This window comes from Eptatretus burgeri, chromosome 17, assembly GCF_056783735.1.
Source record: "Eptatretus burgeri isolate ZD-2024b chromosome 17, Ebu_testis_v1, whole genome shotgun sequence".
NCBI classification, from domain to species: domain Eukaryota; kingdom Metazoa; phylum Chordata; class Myxini; order Myxiniformes; family Myxinidae; genus Eptatretus; species Eptatretus burgeri.
Window position 1 is genome coordinate 29,368,870 of NC_140977.1, and position 16,091 is coordinate 29,384,960.

General features: G+C 46.5%; 1 protein-coding gene across 1 annotated transcript in view; it reads right to left on the reverse strand.

Moving 5' to 3' along the window:
* Positions 1–16,091, reverse strand: part of LOC147009643 (uncharacterized) — a 104,217-nt gene that overhangs the window by 54,941 nt on the left and 33,185 nt on the right. The window contains 7 exon segments of the mRNA XM_085863154.1: positions 2,644–3,100; positions 3,103–6,806; positions 9,911–13,078; positions 13,504–13,541; positions 15,087–15,234; positions 15,320–15,445; positions 15,758–15,914. Of these exon segments, the coding sequence (XP_085719280.1) occupies positions 2,644–3,100; positions 3,103–6,806; positions 9,911–13,078; positions 13,504–13,541; positions 15,087–15,234; positions 15,320–15,445; positions 15,758–15,914 (7,798 nt within the window).

The window sequence follows — 16,091 nt, forward strand, 5'->3', positions numbered from 1 at the left end:
TCAATGATTGTGCCGTCCCAGGCAAAAATGCTCCAGTTAGAAACTATAGCACATGAGCGTGGTATGCTTCCACCTTGCGGACACATTGTGAAAGCATATAAACTGTGCTTCCGATTTCTATTGGGTCCAGTGTGACCACTCCTCATTTTCATAAATGCCAAGCTGAGCCAATGAAAAAAGCCAAGAATTCACAAGGTTTCGGAAAAGCGATGATAATAGAAAACCTTTAGAAATCCAAGACGCCAATGTGAACAACGAAAATCCAAGATCTTGTGAAAAAAGCCAAGGAGTGGTCACACTGCTTGGGTCGCTCACCTTCATTTGGTTTTTCAATCATTTATATTTTCATTTGCTATGTTGTCCAACGATTGTGTGATTTTTTTTTTTTCCGGTGGATCGGCTTCGATGTCCGTCGGCAAACAAAATGACCGTGCTTCCCCCTGGTCTTGGGTTGCTCACCTGCATTTTTTTTTATTTGTTTTTTTTTTTCATTTATTTCGATTCACTTATTTATATTTTCATTCATGGATGCGGACCAACGATAAAATCATATTTTTCTGGTGTATCAGTTTGAATCTCCAACAGCACACAAAATTTCAGCTTTGGACTTCTCCCGGAAGGTACCGATATTTCATATCAGTCAGTCAATCAGTGAGTGAGTCAGTGATTAGAAAAAGCTTTACATATATATGTATATATATATATATATGTATATATATATATATATATATATATATATATATATATATATATATATATATATATATATATATATATATACATACATACATATGAGATGAGAATAGTAAACTGGGCGTAGTGGCGTGCGCCTGTAATCCGGCAACTTGGAGGCTTGGATTGGAGGATCTCTTGAGGACGGGGGCTCTGCGCTGGGCCGTGCTATGAGAGGGTGTAGGGCAGCCTGGAATCATGGCGAAACCCAATCCTTATCCCTGTGTTGTAAGAGGCGACCAGGGTTGCATCAGGAAGGACATCCGGCATAAAACCTATGCCAAATCATCATGCGGATCATAACGGATAATCCGCTGTGGCGACCACTAACGGGAGCAGCCGAAAGACGAACAACAACATGAGATGAGAGTCGTACTCTCACAAACAATCGTTGTAACAGGTCCTACTACAGTCATCTGCACAGAATTCCTGCAGGAATTGAATGCCATTTTTGCCTGGGGTCTGTTGGATGAACGGGAAATGGTGTACCTTGTCTGCCAGCATTAGGTGGCAGAAATTAGACCCCATGGTGTCCTTGTAGGAGAGAAGGTGAGTTATCGCTATCACCGTGATCAAACTCCAAATTCCTTCCCGAACCGACAGAAGTGACTCCATCAATGGCACATCCATAACCCCTCAGACAATCATGCATCTCAAAACCATGTGCTGCACAAAAATATGAAGAAGAACCCACACCAACTATCAGTCTCCTCCATGAAAATCCATGAAGCTCCCAATGTCAAACAATGATCAATTTCGATTCACCCTTCCTGACCATCATATATAGCAGAGCTATGGGTCCTTTTCACAAACATGAAGAGATGTGGGTCCATCGATGATACATGTTCAATAAGAGATTCTCCGGTTGTGAAGAAAAATATGTCGGGATATTTTTTGCATTTTTCTTGTTGGACAATCCAATATGGTCAACAATCCTTTCGAGCAATTGACTGGGTTGGAAGACGGGCACTTGATCTTTGATTTGTCACAACCCTCGGCAATTTCATATCCCCAAATTTTTTCCCAAATATGCCTTTATGATGATAATTATCACATCATTATCTTTGTATTATTCAGCGATAGCAGACGTGGGTTTGCACGAAGCCGATACTCCAGTCAATTAATTACGTCCGATTGGAACGTAACTTTCAACCTTCAGACCCTGAAGACTGCTGAGACCCCATGATCCTTTTGAGTTTCGGCCTTTGAGAACCCTTTAGAGGTTGAATCAAAGGACAATTTTTACCCCTAAGACCACACAAACCCTCAATCGACACTAAACAGCCTTTGGACACCGTCGACCCTTTAGAGATGAGACCTTCACACCATTGAGACCTGTAAAGACGTCTACACTCTTCAGACTGCTTCAAACTCTTGACTCTTTCAACCCTTTTAAGACTCTTTATATATTGTTAGACACCGAAGATCCCAATGACCCTTTTGTTTTGGGCCCCTTCCACCCCTGATACCCCCACAGACCTTCGGACACTTTAGATCCCTTCGGCCCTTCAGTTTGATTTGCATCGAAGAACACAAAAATTTTGATGAACCATTTTGAAATGGTCACTCTTTTGTGTGATTGCTGAAAATTTTGTTTGAAGACCATTTCACTTTGAGATTTCATCCAAATAAAGGAAGGTTAAAAGTGCCACAGTTAGTGGAAGCGAATCCTTGAAAATGTGCACATCGTGCCTGCATAAAAAGTCTCATCAGCATTCATATATCATTTTTAAAGTCCCATTTCACAAATTAGCCATCAGTCAGAGCTTTAGGATCTCGTGCAGAATTTGACATTGAAGGGATGTGATGTAACAAGTATGAGCAAAACAACAAACAAGAAGTAAAGAGAAGGTTAATTTATGGGAGAAGTCTGTTATTCATCAACACCAGATATTGTATTTATATTCTTACCTTTTGGAACGGGTGTTGTTCCCACGGCAGGTGGTGTTGTGGGTCGGATCGGCTTCTCTGCAGTTGGTGCGGTCTCTGTCATTAATGTTTCTGAAGTAGTCAACATTGTTGTGACACCAGGAGGTAAGGTCGGGGGCACAGGAACGGTTGGAACAGGCACAACTGTCGTTGGTGGAGGTGCAGGTGGAACCATCGTTGGTGGAACAGGTGGTAAAGTAGGAGGGACTCCAGTTGGTGGTGGAGCTACTGTTGGTATTGCTGTTGTTGGAACAGGAGGTAAGGTCGGGGGCACAGGAACGGTTGGAACAGGCACAACTGTCGTTGGTGGAGGTGCAGGTGGAACCATCGTTGGTGGAACAGGTGGTAAAGTAGGAGGCACTCCAGTCGGTGGTGGTACTGCTGTTGGTATTGCTGTTGTTGGAACAGGAGGTAAGGTCGGGGGCACAGGAACGGTTGGAACAGGCACAACTGTCGTTGGTGGAGGTGCAGGTGGAACCATTGTTGGTGGAACAGGTGGTAAAGTCGGAGGCACTCCAGTCGGTGGTGGTACTGCTGTTGTTGGAACAGCAGGTAAGGTCGGGGCACAGGAACGGTTGGAACAGGCACAACTGTCGTTGGTGGAGGTGCAGGTGGAACTATTGTTGGTGGAACAGGTGGTAAAGTCGGAGGCACTCCAGTCGGTGGTGGTACTGCTGTTGGTATTGCTGTTGTTGGAACAGGAGGTAAGGTCGGGGGCACAGGAATGGTTGGAACAGGCACAACTGTCGTTGGTGGAGGTGCAGGTGGAACCATTGTTGGTGGAACAGGTGGTAAAGTCGGAGGCACTCCAGTCGGTGGTGGTACTGCTGTTGGTATTGCTGTTGTTGGAACAGGAGGTAAGGTCGGGGGCACAGGAATGGTTGGAACAGGCACAACTGTCGTTGGTGGAGGTGCAGGTGGAACCATTGTTGGTGGAACAGGTGGTAAAGTCGGAGGCACTCCAGTCGGTGGTGGTACTGCTGTTGGTATTGCTGTTGTTGGAACAGGAGGTAAGGTCAGGGGCACAGGAATGGTTGGAACAGGCACAACTGTCGTTGGTGGAGGTGCAGGTGGAACCATTGTTGGTGGAACAGGTGGTAAAGTCGGAGGCACTCCAGTCGGTGGTGGTACTGCTGTTGGTATTGCTGTTGTTGGAACAGGAAGTAAGGTCGGGGGCACAGGAACGGTTGGAACAGGCACAACTGTCGTTGGTGGAGGTGCAGGTGGAACCATTGTTGGTGGAACAGGTGGTAAAGTAGGAGGCACTCCAGTCGGTGGTGGTACTGCTGTTGGTATTGGTGTTGTTGGAACAGGAGGTAAGGTCGGGGGCACAGGAACGGTTGGAACAGGCACAACTGTCGTTGGTGGAGGTGCAGGTGGAACCATTGTTGGTGGAACAGGTGGTAAAGTAGGAGGCACTCCAGTCGGTGGTGGTACTGCTGTTGGTATTGCTGTTGTTGGAACAGGAGGTAAGGTCGGGGGCACAGGAACTGTTGGAACAGGCACTGCTGTCATCGGTGGAGGTGCAGTTGGAATGATTGGTGGAACAGGTGGTAAAGTCGGAGGCACTCCAGTCGGTGGTGGTGCTGCTGTTGGTATTGCTGTTGTTGGAACAGGAGGTAAGGTCGGGGGCACAGGAACGGTTGGAGCAGGCACAACTGTCGTTGGTGGAGGTGCAGGTGGAACCATTGTTGGTGGAACAGGTGGGAAAGTATGAGGCACTCCAGTCGGTGGTGGTACTGCTGTTGTTGGAACAGCAGGTAAGGTCGGGGGCACAGGAACGGTTGGAACAGGCACAACTGTCGTTGGTGGAGGTGCAGGTGGAACTATTGTTGGTGGAACAGGTGGTAAAGTCGGAGGCACTCCAGTCGGTGGTGGTACTGCTGTTGGTATTGCTGTTGTTGGAACAGGAGGTAAGGTCGGGGGCACAGGAATGGTTGGAACAGGCACAACTGTTGGTATTGCTGTTGGTATTGCTGTTGTTGGAACAGGAGGTAAGGTCGGGGGCACAGGAACTGTTGGAACAGTTGGTGGAACAGGTGGTAAAGTCGGAGGCACTCCAGTCGGTGGTGGTACTGCTGTTGGTATTGCTGTTGTTGGAACAGGAGGTAAGGTCGGGGGCACAGGAATGGTTGGAACAGGCACAACTGTTGGTATTGCTGTTGGTATTGCTGTTGTTGGAACAGGAGGTAAGGTCGGGGGCACAGGAACTGTTGGAACAGGCACAACTGTCGTCGGTGGAGGTGCAGGTGGAACTATTGTTGGTGGAACAGGTGGTAAAGTCGGAGGCACTCCAGTCGGTGGTGGTACTGCTGTTGTTGGAACAGCAGGTAAGGTCGGGGGCACAGGAACGGTTGGAACAGACACAACTGTCGTTGGTGGAGGTGCAGGTGGAACTATTGTTGGTGGAACAGGTGGTAAAGTCGGAGGCACTCCAGTCGGTGGTGGTACTGCTGTTGGTATTGCTGTTGTTGGAACAGGAGGTAAGGTCGGGGGCACAGGAATGGTTGGAACAGGCACAACTGTCGTTGGTGGAGGTGCAGGTGGAACCATTGTTGGTGGAACAGGTGGTAAAGTCGGAGGCACTCCAGTCGGTGGTGGTACTGCTGTTGGTATTGCTGTTGTTGGAACAGGAGGTAAGGTCGGGGGCACAGGAATGGTTGGAACAGGCACAACTGTCGTTGGTGGAGGTGCAGGTGGAACCATTGTTGGTGGAACAGGTGGTAAAGTCGGAGGCACTCCAGTCGGTGGTGGTACTGCTGTTGGTATTGCTGTTGTTGGAACAGGAGGTAAGGTCAGGGGCACAGGAATGGTTGGAACAGGCACAACTGTCGTTGGTGGAGGTGCAGGTGGAACCATTGTTGGTGGAACAGGTGGTAAAGTCGGAGGCACTCCAGTCGGTGGTGGTACTGCTGTTGGTATTGCTGTTGTTGGAACAGGAGGTAAGGTCGGGGGCACAGGAACTGTTGGAACAGGCACAACTGTCGTTGGTGGAGGTGCAGGTGGAACCATTGTTGGTGGAACAGGTGGGAAAGTAGGAGGCACTCTAGTCGGTGGTGGTACTGCTGTTGGTATTGCTGTTGTTGGAACAGGAGGTAAGGTCGGGGGCACAGGAACGGTTGGAACAGGCACAACTGTCGTTGGTGGAGGTGCAGGTGGAACCATTGTTGGTGGAACAGGTGGTAAAGTAGGAGGCACTCCAGTCGGTGGTGGTACTGCTGTTGGTATTGCTGTTGTTGGAACAGGAGGTAAGGTCGGGGGCACAGGAACTGTTGGAACAGGCACTGCTGTCGTCGGTGGAGGTGCAGTTGGAATGATTGGTGGAACAGGTGGTAAAGTCGGAGGCACTCCAGTCGGTGGTGGTGCTGCTGTTGGTATTGCTGTTGTTGGAACAGGAGGTAAGGTCGGGGGCACAGGAACGGTTGGAGCAGGCACAACTGTCGTTGGTGGAGGTGCAGGTGGAACCATTGTTGGTGGAACAGGTGGGAAAGTATGAGGCACTCCAGTCGGTGGTGGTACTGCTGTTGGTATTGCCGTTGTTGGAACAGGAGGTAAGGTCGGGGGCACAGGAACGGTTGGAACAGGCACTGCTGTCGTTGGTGGAGGTGCAGGTGGAACCATTGTTGGTGGAACAGGTGGTAAAGTAGGAGGCACTCCAGTCGGTGGTGGTACTGCTGTTGGTACTGCTGTTGTTGGAACAGGAGGTAAGGTCGGGGGCACAGGAACGGTTGTAACAGGCACTGCTGTCGTCGGTGGAGGTGCAGGTGGAATGATTGGTGGAACAGGTGGTAAAGTTGTGGGGACAGGAACCACTGTCGGCAGAATTGCTGTTGTTGGTGGTGGAAGTACTGTTGTTGGAGCCATGCCACAACAAACCCTGATTTCATGGTTGAAACAGGGACCCAGCCCAACTGCATTTTCGATGCAAACAAGACCAACGTTCACATCGCAAGTGCCATTCCTCACCATTTTGTTGAATGGAATATTTGGGAATAATTTGGCATGGCATTCAATATTATTGATCTCCTGGTCCGGTGCACACAAATGCGCTCCTGTGGCTTCAATTGCTTTAAATGTCTCATATTCCTCTCCATTTGCATCTGGCTTGCTGACATCAAACCACTCTGTCCACTCTCCGGTGCAGACTGCAAAAGATATCACAATGATTATTGCGACAACGATAATAATGAGAGTTACTTGTAACTATCGAGGCTTCCAAATAAGAACAAGTTTAGTTCAAAAAAGGAACCATGAGACAACTTTGATTTTCATATTGTGAGACTGGAAAACTATAAACCTTTGAATACATGTTTTTCTTTTCAAAATAGGATTTGGGTTTGGGTTGGGTACAGGGTCTTTGTGTGGATGATCTAATTTTTACAAAGACAGCTTTAAGGATGGGGTGTAAGTGTTAAAAATCAAAATAACTCTCGTCGAAAACATGCACGATAATCCGTTATCGCATCAAACTCACATCATAATCCGTTTTATCCAATAACATGAGTCATAATTGCATTTGTTTTTACCGATAAAAAGAAAGGGTGGCAGGATGACCTAAAGGTATGCACACTCGCCTTTGTGTCATCTAGTCTGGGTTTGAATATGGATCCAGCTTATAAACTGCGTCTCGCAGTCATCTTGGAATCTCGCAGGCAGAGCGAGGTATCAATGATTGTGCCGTCCCAGGCAAAAATGCTCCAGTTAGAAACTATAGCACATGAGCGTAGTATGCTTCCACCTTGTGGACACATTGTGAAAGCATATAAACTGTGCTTCCGATTTCTATTGGGTCCAGTGTGACCACTCCTCATTTTCATAAATGCCAAGGTGAGCCAATGAAAAAAGCCAAGAATTCACAAGGTTTCGGAAAAGCGATGATAATAGAAAACCTTTAGAAATCCAAGACGCCAATGTGAACAACGAAAATCCAAGATCTTGTGAAAAAAGCCAAGGAGTGGTCACACTGCTTGGGTCGCTCACCTTCATTTGGTTTTTCAATCATTTATATTTTCATTTGCTATGTTGTCCAACGATTGTGTGATTTTTTTTCCGGTGGATCGGCTTCGATGTCCGTCGGAAAACAAAATGACCGTGCTTCCCCCTGGTCTTGGGTTGCTCACCTGCATTTTTTTATTTGTTTTTTTTTTTTTCATTTATTTCGATTCACTAATTTATATTTTCATTCATGGATGCGGTCCGACGATAAAATCATATTTTTCTGGTGTATCAGTTTGAATCTCCAACAGCACACAAAATTTCAGCTTTGGACTTCTCCCGGAAGGTACCGATATTTCATATCAGTCAGTCAATCAGTGAGTGAGTCAGTGATTAGAAAAAGCTTTACATATATATATATATATATATATATATATATATATATATACATACACATACATACATATGAGATGAGAATAGTAAACTGGGCGTAGTGGCGTGCGCCTGTAATCCGGCAACTTGGAGGCTTGGATTGGAGGATCTCTTGAGGACGGGGGCTCTGCGCTGGGCCGTGCTATGAGAGGGTGTAGGGCAGCCTGGAATCATGGCGAAACCCAATCCTTATCCCTGTGTCGTAAGAGGCGACCAGGGTTGCATCAGGAAGGCCATCCGGCGTAAAACCTATGCCAAATCATCATGCGGATCATAACGGATAATCCGCTGTGGCGACCACTAACGGGAGCAGCCGAAAGACGAACAACAACATGAGATGAGAGTCGTACTCTCACAAACAATCGTTGTAACAGGTCCTACTACAGTCATCTGCACAGAATTCCTGCAGGAATTGAATGCCATTTTTGCCTGGGGTCTGTTGGATGAACGGCAAATGGTGTACCTTGTCTGCCAGCATTAGTTGGCAGAAATTAGACCCCATGGTGTCCTTGTAGGAGAGAAGGTGAGTTATCGCTATCACCGTGATCAAACTCCAAATTCCTTCCCGAACCGACAGAAGTGACTCCATCAACGGCACATCCATAACCCCCTCAGACAATCATGCATCTCAAAACCATGTGCTGCACAAAAATATGAAGAAGAACCCACACCAACTATCAGTCTACTCCATGAAAATCCATAAAGCTCCCAATGTCAAACAATGATCAATTTCGATTCACCCTTCCTGACCATCATATATAGCAGAGCTATGGGTCCTTTTCACAAACATGAAGAGATGTGGGTCCATCGATGATACATGTTCAATAAGAGATTCTCCGGTTGTGAAGAAAAATATGTCGGGATATTTTTTGCATTTTTCTTGTTGGACAATCCAATATGGTCAACAATCCTTTCGAGCAATTGACTGGGTTGGAAGACGGGCACTTGATCTTTGATTTGTCACAACCATCGGCAATTTCATATCCCCAAATTTTTTCCCAAATATGCCTTTATGATGATAATTATCACATCATTATCTTTGTATTATTCAGCGATAGCAGACGTGGGTTTGCACGAAGCCGATACTCCAGTCAATTAATTACGTCCGATTGGAACGTAACTTTCAACCTTCAGACCCTGAAGACTGCTGAGACCCCATGATCCTTTTGAGTTTCGGCCTTTGAGAACCCTTTAGAGGTTGAATCAAAAGACAATTTTTACCCCTAAGACCACACAAACCCTCAATCGACACTAAACAGCCTTTGGACACCGTCGACCCTTTAGAGATGAGACCTTCACACCATTGAGACCTGTAAAGACGTCTACACTCTTCAGACTGCTTCAAACTCTTGATTCTTTCGACCCTTTTAAGACTCTTTATATATTGTTAGACACCGAAGATCCCAATGACCCTTTTGTTTTGGACCCCTTCCACCCCTAATACCCCCACAGACCTTCGGACACTTTAGATCCCTTCGGCCCTTCAGTTTGATTTGCATCGAAGAACACAAAAATTTTGATGAACCATTTTGAAATGGTCACTCTTTTGTGTGATTGCTGAAAATTTTGTTTGAAGAACATTTCACTTTGAGATTTCATCCAAATAAAGGAAGGTTAAAAGTGCCACAGTGGAAGCGAATCCTTGAAAATGTGCACATCGTGCCTGCATAAAAAGTCTCATCAGCATTCATATATCATTTTTAAAGTCCCATTTCACAAATTAGCCATCAGTCAGAGCTTTAGGATCTCGTGCAGAATTTGACATTGAAGGGATGTGATGTAACAAGTATGAGTAAAACAACAAACAAGAAGTAAAGAGAAGTTTAATTTATGGGAGAAGTCTGTTATTCATCAACACCAGATATTGTATTTATATTCTTACCTTTTGGAACGGGTGTTGTTCCCACGGCAGGTGGTGTTGTGGGTCGGATCGGCTTCTCTGCAGTTGGTGCGGTCTCTGTCATGAATGTTTCTGAAGTAGTCAACATTGTTGTGACACCAGGTGGTAAGGTTGTGGGCAAAGGAACGGTTGGAACGGGTACAACTGTCATTGGTGGAGGTGCAGTTGGAACGGTTGGTGGAGCAGGTGGTAAAGTCGGAGGGACTCCAGTTGGTGGTGGAGCTACTGTTGGTATTGGTGTTGTTGGAACAGGAGGTAAGGTCGGGGGCACAGGAACAGTTGGAACAGGCACAACTGTCGTTGGTGGAGGTGCAGGTGGAACCATTGTTGGTGGAACAGGTGGTAAAGTCGGAGGCACTCCAGTCGGTGGTGGTACTGCTGTTGGTATTGCTGTTGTTGGAACAGGAGGCAAGGTCGGGGGCACAGGAACGGTTGGAACAGGCACAACTGTCGTTGGTGGAGGTGCAGGTGGAACCATCGTTGGTGGAACAGGTGGTAAAGTCGGCGGCACTCCAGTTGGTGGTGGTACTGCTGTTGGTATTGCCGTTGTTGGAACAGGAGGTAAGGTCGGGGGCACAGGAACGGTTGGAACAGGCACAACTGTCGTTGGTGGAGGTGCAGGTGGAACCATTGTTGGTGGAACAGGTGGTAAAGTCGGAGGTACTCCAGTTGGTGGTGGAGCTACTGTTGGTATTGCCGTTGTTGGAACAGGAGGTAAGGTCGGGGGCACAGGAACGGTTGGAACAGGCACAACTGTCGTTGGTGGAGGTGCAGGAGGAACCATTGTTGGTGGAACAGGTGGTAAAGTAGGAGGCACTCCAGTCGGTGGTGGTACTGCTGTTGGTATTGCTGTTGTTGGAACAGGAGGTAAGGTCGGGGGCACAGGAACGGTTGGAACAGGCACAACTGTCGTTGGTGGAGGTGCAGGTGGAACCATTGTTGGTGGAACAGGTGGTAAAGTCGGAGGCACTCCAGTCGGTGGTGGTACTGCTGTTGGTATTGCTGTTGTTGGAACAGGAGGTAAGGTCGGGGGCACAGGAACGGTTGGAACAGGCACAACTGTCGTTGGTGGAGGTGCAGGTGGAACCATCGTTGGTGGAACAGGTGGTAAAGTCGGCGGCACTCCAGTTGGTGGTGGTACTGCTGTTGGTATTGCCGTTGTTGGAACAGGAGGTAAGGTCGGGGGCACAGGAACGGTTGGAACAGGCACAACTGTCGTTGGTGGAGGTGCAGGTGGAACCATTGTTGGTGGAACAGGTGGTAAAGTCGGAGGTACTCCAGTTGGTGGTGGAGCTACTGTTGGTATTGCCGTTGTTGGAACAGGAGGTAAGGTCGGGGGCACAGGAACGGTTGGAACAGGCACAACTGTCGTTGGTGGAGGTGCAGGAGGAACCATTGTTGGTGGAACAGGTGGTAAAGTAGGAGGCACTCCAGTCGGTGGTGGTACTGCTGTTGGTATTGCTGTTGTTGGAACAGGAGGTAAGGTCGGGGGCACAGGAACGGTTGGAACAGGCACAACTGTCGTTGGTGGAGGTGCAGGTGGAACCATTGTTGGTGGAACAGGTGGTAAAGTCGGAGGCACTCCAGTCGGTGGTGGTACTGCTGTTGGTATTGCTGTTGTTGGAACAGGAGGTAAGGTCGGGGGCACAGGAACGGTTGGAACAGGCACAACTGTCGTTGGTGGAGGTGCAGGTGGAACCATTGTTGGTGGAACAGGTGGTAAAGTCGGAGGGACTCCAGTTTGTGGTGGAGCTACTGTTGGTATTGCCGTTGTTGGAACAGGAGGTAAGGTCGGGGGCACAGGAACGGTTGGAACAGGCACTGCTGTCGTCGGTGGAGGTGCAGTTGGAATGATTGGTGGAACAGGTGGTAAAGTCGGAGGCACTCCAGTCGGTGGTGGTACTGCTGTTGGTATTGGTGTTGTTGGAACAGGAGGTAAGGTCGGGGGCACAGGAACGGTTGGAACAGGCACAACTGTCGTTGGTGGAGGTGCAGGTGGAACCATTGTTGGTGGTACAGGTGGTAAAGTCGGAGGTACTCCAGTTGGTGGTGGAGCCACTGTTGGTATTGCCGTTGTTGGAACAGGAGGTAAGGTCGGGGGCACAGGAACGGTTGGAACAGGCAAAACTGTCGTTGGTAGAGGTGCAGGTGGAACCATCGTTGGTGGAACAGGTGGTAAAGTCGGAGGGACTCCAGTTGGTATTGCTGTTGTTGGAACAGGAGGTAAGGTCGGGGGCACAGGAACGGTTGGAACAGGCACTGCTGTTGTCGGTGGAGGTGCAGTTGGAATGATTGGTGGAACAGGTGGTAAAGTCGGAGGGACTCCAGTTGGTATTGCTGTTGTTGGAACAGGAGGTAAGGTCGGGGGCACAGGAACGGTTGGAACAGGCACAACTGTTGTTGGTGGAGGTGCAGTTGGAACCATTGTTGGTGGAACAGGTGGTAATGTTGGAGGCACTCCAGTCGGTGGTGGTACTGCTGTTGGTATTGCTGTTGTTGGAACAGGAGGTAAGGTCGGGGGCACAGGAATGGTTGGAACAGGCACAACTGTCGTTGGTGGAGGTGCAGGTGGAACCATCGTTGGTGGAACAGGTGGTAAAGTCGGAGGCACTCCAGTTGGTGGTGGCACTGCTGTTGTTGGAACAGGAGGTAAGGTTGGGGGCACAGGAACGGTTGGAATGGGCATGGCTGTCGTTGGTGGAGGTGCAGTTGGAACGATTGGTGGAAGAGGCGGTAAAGTCGGAGGCACTCCAGTCGGTGGTGGAATTGCTGTTGGTACCACTGTTGTTGGAACAGGGACTGTTGTCATAGATGGTGGTGGCCTCTCTGCAGTAATTGGCGTTTCTGTAGGAATTATTTCTTCTATGGTTGTCATTACTGTAAATGTCGTTTTTGGCAGAGTCGTGGTTGGGGGCTTTGTTGTTATTGGAGTAAACGTTATTACTGCGGGAGGGGTTGGAACTCTTGTGGTCAGTACAGGAGGGATAACAGTTGTTGCTGGTACAGCAGTTGTGGTGATGCAATTGACCTTTGTTTCAACATTTTTATCAAAGCCACATGTTGTGTTGTAAGTGCACAGTTCCAGTTCATCAACTTCAACGGAGATTTCTGTTCCTGGACTGTAAATTTCCCCATCATAGCAACATCCATCTGTGAAAGAAAGCAGCAGTCGGGGTATTTTATGGAGAAATATCTCTCTCCAATCCACCCCCCCCCCGCCCCCGCCCCCACCCCCGCCCCCACCCACCAACTCCCTTTCCATCTTGGGATGCCATGTCATGGTTTTGTCCATGCTCTATCCTCTAAATGTTGAGCATTAAGTGAGAAAGCAATATTTACCATGTTTAGAATCTGTGGTTTGACTCAGCCAAGGTTGTAACCAAAACACGGCATCCCATACTCACAAAGGGCACAATAACCACAATGTTACCAGAGCCAATGGTTTAATGCATGAATGGAGAGCCAATGCTGTTTAATTTGTAATAATGATGTCTAAATGTTTAAGGTATAATTATTATTCATTATGTTATTGTCATTAATATCAAATTCAGTTGGTACATTACTAATCTCATCACCTGCTTTGGAGCATGTAAGGATACCCTTTGTGCAAGTGCTGCAACACAAGAACAAAATGTCATGGTAATCAATCAATCAATTTCAAACTGTAATCCCCAAAGCACTTTTTCGAAAAAGGAAAGTTCTGAAAGGTTAAAAAAAAATAGAAAGCAAACTAAAAACATATTGTAAAGAATCAATTTCAAACTCTAAAACCGCAAAGCACTTTTTACAAAAATATGAAAGTTAAGAAAGGTTAAATAAATGAAAATAAAAATAAGAAGATATTCTAAAGATGAAACAGGAGCCTGGTGTGTTGGCGCAGTGGTTAGGGCAGCGGCTTGGGATCCAAAAGGTCCTGAGTTCAAGCCCCGTTGAGCCACTGAATATATACACCAGGGGGTTGACTCAGCCTGTCATCCTTCCGAGGTCGGCGAAATGAGTACCAGTATACTGGGCCGGTGTATACCCCGGTTAAAATAGGTGTACCATATCCCTGTGTCGTAAGAGGCGACCAGGGTTGCGTCAGGAAGGGCATCCGGCGTAAAACATGTGCCAAGTCACTATGCGGATCATACGGATGATCCGCTGTGGCGACCCCTAACGGGAGCAGCCGAAAGAAGAAGAGATTCTAACGATGAAACAGGAAAAGAGAATAAAAACAGAAGATGGAAATGGAAATTGATGACAGCATTGACAACAGCATGTTTGGTAGATGTAGATTCTACCAGGAATTTGATTGTAATTACTGTGGTCCAGAGAACCATATGTGAGAGAAACAAACATGCAAACTCAGAAGAAACAGGCAAGTTGAAGATGATCACAATGTCAAATGTTATTGGTCATTGTAGCCTATCTATAATTTGTTATTTCATACAGAGCTGCCGAATACGTGAGGATATCACAATGTACTTTTTTATAAATTACAAGGACGTCAGGGGGATCACAGAAAAATCGGCATCAGTACTGTATAGTCATGTACTAGAAGAGATTCAAACCAGCATGAGTTGTGTGCTCAGAATGGAGTGCCAAACAGACAAAAGCAATACTCTACAGCTCTCATCGAAACGTTTCATGTGAAATGGATGCAACTACCTCGTTTACAAATCACACCTTGTAAAACCAACTTTTTATCTGGGAAGCAACTTCTTGTTTTCTCCATCAGGCTGCGCACTTATCTCAGAAGGTGTTAAAATAATCCTCCTTAAAAAAATATTGACCTGTAAAATGTATTGCACTTCAACCATCTCATGTAACATAAACTTTTGTAATAACTCCAAAGAGGAGCATAAGATTTCATTTTCAACCGACCGCATATATGAAGTTCGACATATTGATCGAAAGAAGATTACCTCCCTCCCCTTTTCCTCCAATTCAAACAAAAGCCTCAACTACTCACTTTCTGATCCACAAATGCAATCCAAACAATTGAACTTGTTGGTTTAAATCTTCGACAAATATTTGTAACAACTCAACTTGCAAGCACTTGTTTTCTGAACGAATGAGCTCGTACGTTCCCAAAATGTAAGAGTACTACTTATATGTCATGTCACTGAAGAAAGAGCTGATTAAAATAACCCCAAATAAAGGTCAAGAGCGTTACCATTCGTTACAGGTTTGTGGTAAAGGAACAAGAGTCCCTGCAAGGATCACTTGGTCTCCAATGTAGCAGCTACAGCTGGACAAAGGTACACAGGTCATGGAGTTTTCATCCAGGTATGGGGCAGAATCCGGACAGGTGGGGTAGCAACCTGTAAAATACAGTGGGATTATTTTTGCAATTCGGTTAAAAGAAATGATATCAACAATGAGGAGTCTGAATGCCCAGGTATTTACCTTCAAGAAGTGGTGGCTGCTCAAACTTTAATTTGTAAAGGTTATGGCAGGTTAAAGGCATCGTTCCACATGGATTGTAGTGCCAGACACATTGGCCTGGTTTGTTGTAATAATCACAAAAAACAGCTGTGGTTGGAAGATAAAAAGAGTAAAACTATGAACACCAAATAATAGTGTTTAGTACAGAATCACAGAGGACGTTCAATAAGACCAAACAATAAGACTTCCATCAAGGAATTTAAAGCTTATTGGTAATCAATGGTACAGAGGAAATCCTGAACGTTACCTGAGCATATTAGTGTTGTGCTTGACAATCCTGATGGTATATTATCTCTGAAATTATGACACTATCTCTTTGGTTTATTGAAGATGATAGGAAACACTTCATATTAGCTTTCTCAGATAAATACATTTGAGGTGCAGAAAGTTCAATCTTACGGCACAGCTCAGGTGTCCTCCAGCGTATGCAGACGCCAGCTTCATTGCAAGCAGCGGCATACGCAGCAATGGCCGTACACAGACATTCACAGTCACCGCCTGAGTCACAGGCACATGAGTCGCGCACACAGGCTTCATAGTAAGGTATGTGGTATACCTAGTTGTTGGATCAGGGTGTCAGGAGATGCAAGAGAGCAATGATATTCAAGGATAAAATATGATTTCATCAAACTGGAAAATTTTCATGTGTGCAATTTGCATACAATTCTGAAACTCTATTATCAATCCTGCAATAATTTATATCCATCATTCTCATTTAATACAACGTTGTATC